The sequence below is a fragment of the Diabrotica virgifera genome, chromosome 8 (genome assembly GCF_917563875.1).
Source record: "Diabrotica virgifera virgifera chromosome 8, PGI_DIABVI_V3a".
Classification (NCBI taxonomy): domain Eukaryota; kingdom Metazoa; phylum Arthropoda; class Insecta; order Coleoptera; family Chrysomelidae; genus Diabrotica; species Diabrotica virgifera.
Window position 1 is genome coordinate 120,804,176 of NC_065450.1, and position 8,463 is coordinate 120,812,638.

Sequence of the window (8,463 nt, forward strand, 5' to 3'; positions counted from 1 at the left end):
TTAAAATTTATAAATATCCAAAAAATGTTACCTGTGCCATTTGTGATCTATGCTGATTTTGAAAGTCTGCTAAAACCCATAGACCATGCTGAACCTTGTAATGGAAATTCAATTCCGTTAAAACTGCTGAACACCAAGCATATTCGTTTGCATTTTACCTTAAATGCAACTATGATGATTCACTTTCAAAACTAATAAAATATGAAGGACAGGATGCTCCCAAAGTGTTTATACAGAAATTGGATGAATTAGTGCATGAACTATATAACAATCACCTTAAACATATTAAACCAATGACACCGTTAACAAAAGAAGAAATTGAAAAACATGAGAATTCTACCGAGTGTTACTTGTGTGGAAAGCCATTTAATCCTTTCAATCGTAAGGTGAAAGATCATCACCATCTCAATTCATTATATCTTGGACCAAGCCATAACTCCTGTAATATAAATAACAAACTCTCAAATACAATACCCGTGTTCTTTCACAACATGAGTAATTATGGTTGTCATCTTTTTATTAAAGAGCTTTCAACAACTGGTGAAAAAGTTTCAGTAATTGCACAGACGAAAGAAAAATATATCGCAATTTCTAAAAGAATTCTGGTGGAAGAGTCGGAAAATGGTCTAAATAAATACATAACTGTGACATTTGTTGATTCATACAGATTTTTGGCAAAATCTTTGGATATTCTGAGCACAACCTTAAATTCGGAGCAGTGTACAGAAATTAGAAAGTATTTCCCAGATACTAAACACTTTGAACTTGTGAGGCGTAAGGGTGTGTTTCCTTATTCATATATGGATGGATTTGATAGACTTAAAGAAAAAACACTACCACCTAAAGAAAATTTCTACAATAATCTAACTAACAAACACATTTCTGATGAAGATTATGCAAGAGCAATTGATGTATGGAACACATTTGATTGTAAATCTATGAGTGACTATGCCATGGTGTACTTAGTATCAGATGTCTTATTATTGGCTGATGTGTTTGAAAATTTTAGAAAAATATGTCACAAAGAATACAATTTGGATCCTTGTCACTACATAACTGCTCCTGCATTAAGTTGGGATGCTATGTTAAGATACACCGAAATTGAACAGGAGCTTTTTACAGAGGTGAACATGGTACACTTTTTAAAGAAAGGAGTAAGAGGAGGTGTGGCACAATGTAGCAAACGAGAAGCCGTGGCAAATAATCAATATGTGCCCAACTATGATCCACAACAACCCGAGTCTTACATAATGTATCTAGATGCCACAAATTTATATGGTGCAGCCATGTGTCAATATCTTCCATATGGAAATTTTAAATGGGTAACCGATGTTGAAAATTTCAACTGTTTTTCGGTGGAGGATGATGCGGATAAAGGGTATGTGTTGGAAGTGGATTTGGAATATCCAGCTCATTTACATTCTTTACATAATGATTTGCCATTCTGTCCCGAGAGTATGGTACCTCCAGGAAGCAAATATCCTAAACTTATTCCAAATTTCAACAATAAAACTAAATACATTATCCATTATCGCAATCTTAAGCAGTGTCTTAGGTATGGTCTGGTACTAAAAAGGATTCATCGTATACTAGAGTCTTCGCAATCACCATGGTTAAAAAAATATATTGACCTAAACGCATCACTCAGAAACAAGGCCAAAAACGAGTTTGAACGGGATCTTTTTAAGCTTCTGGTTAATGCGATATTCGGTAAAACCCTAGAGAACGTTGAAAAAAGAAGAGATATCCGCCTGTGCACCCGCTGGGAAACAAAAACAAATTCGTTGGGAGCCAGGGTACTTATCTCTAAACCAGAATTCAAGTCTTGTTCCGTGTTTAATGAGAATTTGGTGGCAATCCATTTGGGTAAAACCAAAATAGTTTATGACAAGCCTCTCTATGTTGGTTTCACAATTTTAGATTTATCAAAAACAGTGATATATGATTTTTATTATGGACATATCAAAAAGAAATATGGTGAAGCCGCAAACTTGTTATACACAGACACAGACTCCCTGATTATGGAGATATTTACCCCCAATTTCTATGAGGATATGAAGAGAAATTTAGAACATTTCGACACCTCCAACTATCCAACTGATAATATTCACAGGATACCGAAAACACCATCAATACTAGGAAAAATGAAAGATGAATTTGCATCTGTACCCATTAAATGTTTCTATGGTACACGTGCTAAAGCTTATTGCATAGAAGCAAATACAATAATAAAAAAAGCAAAAGGAATTTCAAAACACGTAACCAAAACACAGTTGCAAAAGAGTGATTATGTACTATTAGTGAAAAAAGGTGGTGTAATCTTTAGAAAAATGTATGTATTCGTGTCTAATTTACATACCATATATACGGAACTTAGGAATAAAGTGGCACTATCTTCTAAGGATGACAAACGCTGTGTAATAAACGGTGACGTAAAAACTCTTGCGTGGGGGCATTTTTTAATTAGTCCACATAATGGTACTATAGATGATCTGATTAGGTTTGGGAATGAGCTGCTACACACCCCGGAATTGGTCGATTTAGAAAAGATTCCTCTTGAAGAATTGTTTCAAGTCGATTCTTTTCAATATGATTCATACTTGTAAAATTTGTAAATTGTATATTTTTATGTATTAATAAAACACATGTACATCAACATATTTTTTTATTTAAAACCTTACACAATTCTATTAATACCATAATTATTGAAAAAGTCGAACATAAAGCTATATAATAAAATATTGGAGATATGACTGTATCCTTTCTAGGTCTCTCATTATAAAGTTCTAACCATTTGGAGTCACTGCTTCTACCACTCATATGTCTAAAACGCAATTTATATTTAGTGCTATTTAATGGTATTTCAGCTTGTAAAGTTGGTAAAAAATTGTTTCCCGGGTATGATTTCATTCTTGACCATGTCTCAGGCCATGTTTCATTTAGTGTACCATTACTGTCAAAGCACACAAAAACTTCTCTAATATTGATGGGTTGCTGAATTAAAAGCAGATTTCGCAGAATTGCTTGCAAAACAATAAAGTCGAATGATACCATCTTAATAATCTCTACCAAGATTTTAGCATCTATTTAAAGTGGCATCTAGTAAATCTAACTTTGGGCGTGGGGAGTCACATGTATATGGTGGAGATTCCATTAACTCATCACGATAACCTACGCTTCGATGGGATAACCCCATAGGCCTAGTCTCACTACAAAATACACAAAATTCAAACACCAATTTCCACCCTTTAAATATTAAGCTTCTTGGAATAAGTTTAGTTCCACACATTTTACGACAAATAAGACAAAGCTTTTGTCGTACACAATAAAAGGGGGGTCTCGTTTCCCACTCGTCACCACTATAGTTAAATAGATCGTCAAAATTATCCGCATATTTGTGTGACATATTTGAACACAACGCGTGGTTTCACGTGGCTTACAACGATCTGGTTTATGATGTAGCTTAACAAGTTTCAAAGGGAATGAGTCACGCAAGCTGATCACGTCTCGCGTGTCTGGTAAAATCTAGGAGTGGGGGATAGTGACCCACACATTTGCAACTGGTGTCAATGAGAGAAGGGAGGATATAAGAGTACAGAAACATCGATAATGTAAACAGTATGTGCTCAAGAAGGCTTCGTGAACGTGTTGAACAATTTAGTAAAGGTATTAACAGAATAAAACGTGATATTTTAGTTTATGAAAAAACAAGAAATATTAAACAGTTAGAGAAGAGTATTAACCAGTTAATAGGAAAATATAAAGATAAGGAATATATGTTTAAAAACTTTTCACGACTTAGTATAAGTGATGCGTTTGCGTAGTGGAAGAGTTTATCCTCCTGAAGAAGAAAATAGACTATTTTTTGTTTCTGCAATCGAGGAGCAAAAGTGGATAGATTTGGTGTTTAAAAACATTAATCGTTTTAACAATAATGGAATGTTGCCAGAAAAGAATTGTGATGAATCAACACCCGCAAAAACCTTTATACCTGTTTACAGAAGCAGAACTACAAAACTTTACCATACCATACATTAGAAAATCTGTAGATCCATATGAACTACTTCAGTCTTGGCATCTCCTACCCCAGAAATTTGTGCAAGATTTTGAAATTCGAACTCGACTTCCGTGTTTTGTTCATTTCAATCGTCCCGAATGGAGAACAGAGGAAGGTACTGCTCCTGCTCAATCCAGTTGTCGTTTATGCAGATTTGCACTGGAAAATTTATATAACAATTATATCGGTTAAATAAAGTACTATTTTTTATTAAGGTTTTTTTATTAATAAAACAAAAATGTAAAAAAAATCTTTATTGCATCATAAAAGTATCATACAAATAAAATACGTTAGATAACGCACATACACTATTATTATTTAAATGGTAAGGACATTTAGACTCCATTTTTTCCAAACCTGGTTGTTCATCAAATTCCACAACTGGAGCTAAACTATACTTTTTTATATACTGAGACTTTTCTCTTCCTTTAACATAGACGATATCGACATTACTTGTCAAGCATTGGATAATATTATGAACTTGATGTACCGGGGTAAATCCATGATCCCAGTTAAGACCATGATAATTATTCATTAACCATACAGCTTGTTTATGAAACTCTGGATTCAGCAACCTCATTGGATATGGTGGTTTGAAGAAATGATGACTAATTTTTTGACCATCATAAGTGGCCAACTCTTTTGCGATAAATTTATTTTTCTCGGTATTAAAACCTTGTACATCTATTATTAGGTGCATGTTAAAGTCTGTCTTTGTATGGTGTCTAACCTATATTTATAAACCTAATTTGACTCATGCGCATGAGAGGGTTCCCCATATAATGTCATAGCCTCATGACTTCATTATGTACATATACCTTAACTTGTCCAGCATAATATAAATATTTAGTTTTATAATTGTTTTACTATTTTAGTTAAGGGATTATACGTAAATTCTTTTTCGTGTAATATCAGACAATAAGCAGAGATATCAGAGGTTGTTGGGTCATCTGTCTCAAATTCTATACGTAACACAACCCGATTGAATGATTTCTTTTTGACGAGAGCAGTCAATATGTATAAGCGGGGTAATCATTTTAAAGTCATGTGGATTAAATATAGGTTGATTCAGCACCATGTGATAATAACTTTCTTGAAAATTAGCAAACATTTCATAAAGTTTCGCAAATCTATTTGTTTTAAAATCTATTTGTAGGTCATTATAAGGATATCTTTCAGAATTTAAAAACACTTTAATATTTTTTAAATTGCAATGATCAAATTTACTCATATCTTTTGTTAATTTCGATTTTCTGTTATTTTGGAAAGCAACAATGATGTGACGAGGTGTTTCTATTTTCGTACTAGTGCGCACAGACCATGTATGGCGGGTAGAGTTGTTTAGAGCAGGATATTCAATCATTTGCCATGAGCGAAATTTAATAGGAAGTTCTTGATTTGTATGTGAAATCTTATTAAGCCGTAACTGTTCTTGTATACTTGGTGTTACATGTGGAACCTCCCAATATAATTTATTAATATCAATCTTCGGTCGTTCGCTTTCATCTTCGCTTACTACAGCATCAATATCATCATTTGATCTAATAAGTATTAATTCCATTTTTAAATTCATTATGATTCTCGTAAAATCTTCGAAGAAACCTGATAGCACTCGTAGAGGTATACATACGTTAAAGTTTCCATTTGAATCCACCAACACACTGTCTTTGGGGACTTCATTATTAGTTTCCAGTCTACCTCTTTTTGGAAACCATCCCGAGTTTTCCAATTGCAGGCTTTGGTTTTCGTTAAGACTAAGGTAGTTTTTAATACTTGATACTAAGCCTACATCACGTACTGAATCAATTACTACCCCATTTAATTCAAAACGTATTTCACGAAACAAGTAAGCTATAGCATTATTAATAAATTTTAGTTTTGTTGGGACTTTATTATCGTGGGTAAGAAGTTGACCTTCGATATAGAGATAACTATTTGCCGGATATGTGTATGCATCTAAATCTTGAATTGGAATACGTATTTCATCATTATAACCTAACTTTCCAGGGATGTATGGTTGATATGTGTGAAATTGATACTCTTCAATAGTGTTGTCATTGAAAGGTTGACCAGTAACATGTAGAATTTCCATTATATTAAGACTTTAAGTCCCAACGATTGCAGAAAGTGGCGATTTGATGATGTTATTGTTTTGGAAGGTAATCTCCTTTTATATGTTTTTGGTATAGATGGTTTTTTAGAAGGTGATCTCCGTTTATATGTTTTTTTTATAGATGGTGTTACTATTTTAGAAGGTGATTTCTTTATATATGTTTTTGGTATGTGGGAAAAAACTAAAACCATTATTTATATACGTTTTCTAAGATGTAAATTTACTGTTACTTCTTCTCCCCCAAAGTTAATAAGTTTACCTGCTTGGTTAATAATCTTTACTGTAAGGTTGGTGATTGTCTTGATACCAACTGGATAATACAAAATATTTTGAGGAGCATCCACTATTTTATACCCAATCGGTACTGTCGGAAAGAACTGATGGATGATATGAACTGGATTCCCATTTATAGCATTTAATAGCATCCCGAAGCAATGTTACAATCAACACACAGGGTGTTTGCCCCCCATATTTCCACGGGTTTATCTGAAACATGTGTTTGGTTTGGAGCTAGTTGTCGTGATTTAAAACCAAATAATAGTCCAATGGAATTTACGGGGTGAAAAGAAATTTCTCGGTTACTCTTAATAACAACTTTTGAAGTTGATAATTGTGGAGTAATTTCTAAAGTCGCATCATTATCAATCTTTTTCATGTTTTCTTGAATAAGCTTCGTAATATCATCCAACTCATAGGCCCCCTCAGGTAACTTGTAGCTATGGGTAAAATTTTTAAAATGCCAGAGAAAAAGGTTATTGCTTTCATCAACATTTGGAATAGTATTAAAACTATAGAAACTGGTTAGACCAATTTCATAATCAAATTCATCGTCGAGGTAAATTGGAGGATTAAAATTATAGCTCAGATTTGAAGAGCTTCCAGTAAGCGTAAAGTTTAAAGACATTTTACGCATGCAATTAACATTATTTGCTATTTATAGTAGTTGAATAGAAAATCTAATGAGTAATGACCGCACTTGTATGAATCGTTTTGGATTTTATCATAGTTGTAATATATTTGTACATCACCATTACTTAAAAAATATTTGATTACATTTTGTGGTGGAGGCAAATCCCCATACGAATCAAAGTAAATTATATGGGATTTAGATTTTGCATAGGCTACCCAGTGTGTACCCTCACCACGTTTTGAATCTAAATTTATAACACCACACTCGTTTTTATGAATATTTTTAGGTAGCATGTCTCTCATAAATACACCTCTAAAATATGGCAATGTTTTACCATACTTCATTATATCTGTATTTGTTAAAGCGTGATGAGGAAGGTTTAGTTTTTTGAATACGGTTTTAAGTATAATCCATACCCTTTATACGGTCTTAAATACAATCCTTTGCCTTTTTGTTCCATGGCTAAATTATGGCGTTTTTGTTCTTCAAGATTCATTCGATTAGCTTTCGCATCACCGATGGCCTTGTAAATTCCTGCACCCATTCCTCCGACGGCTCCGAGTGCGCTTAATAAAGGTAAAAGTAATGGTAGAAATCCTCCCTTTTTAGGTGTTTTAATTATTCGTTTTTTTTTTATTTATCCTTTTCCGAAGAGAACCGCCTTTTTGCGTTTAAGACCCATTCCCAACTTACGTTTTCCTTTCATAGCTGTTGTTATAAACCAGGCGGCTGCTTTTTGTCCAAACGGGGTGTCTTTTGATTTCACAATATTCCACGCTTTGTTTTCTAAGATCTTATCCGCTTCGTGTCTGGTTGATAAATCACTATGTTTAGAGTATTCAATATCGTGTTGTTTACAAGCCTCGTCTAGTTTATTGATTCCCTTATCCCCTCGCTCTAATCTCTGTTGTAAACGAGTTCCTGGCCCACAATATGAATATCCGGGAAGATGTAGTTCTAGAGGGAGCTTGTTAATGAGTGAGTTTAATAACCCACGTCCTTTTCTTTTAGTAGTTCGTTGAAACTTTTGTTTCATGGTCTGCCTCTTATATATATAGGTGTTGGGCTATATATACCCAAAGTTTTAAACTCATTTTCACAATGAAGATTGAACCACAACAACTCTCTCTTCCCATTACAAACCACGATGATATTACCAAAGAGCTTCAGGTAGAACATAGTTATCTTTTCAATGGGCTCAAAAGGGTTCTAATTGTTGGACCAAGTGGGTGTGGCAAGACTAACGTATTATTGTCTTTAATTGAACATCCAAATGGTCTTAGATTTGAAAATATTTATTTATATTCCAAATCTTTGTACCAGCAAAAGTATATATACTTGCGAAACTTGATTGAGCCTATAAACGAAATTGGGTATGAAGAA

The 8,463-nt window shown here is 33.7% G+C and overlaps 2 protein-coding genes across 2 annotated transcripts; one reads left to right on the forward strand and one right to left on the reverse strand.

Moving 5' to 3' along the window:
• Positions 1 to 491: 491 nt before the first annotated feature.
• LOC126890249 (uncharacterized) lies at positions 492 to 2,606 on the forward strand. The gene has a single exon (XM_050659105.1). It carries the CDS (start codon positions 492 to 494, stop codon positions 2,604 to 2,606), a length of 2,115 nt encoding a protein of 704 aa, XP_050515062.1.
• Positions 2,607 to 5,012: 2,406 nt separating this feature from the next.
• On the reverse strand, positions 5,013 to 6,149 carry LOC126890250 (uncharacterized). Its single transcript, XM_050659106.1, has one exon. The coding sequence runs from the start codon at positions 6,147 to 6,149 to the stop codon at positions 5,013 to 5,015; it is 1,137 nt and encodes a 378-aa protein (XP_050515063.1).
• Between the last annotated feature and the right edge of the window lie 2,314 nt (positions 6,150 to 8,463).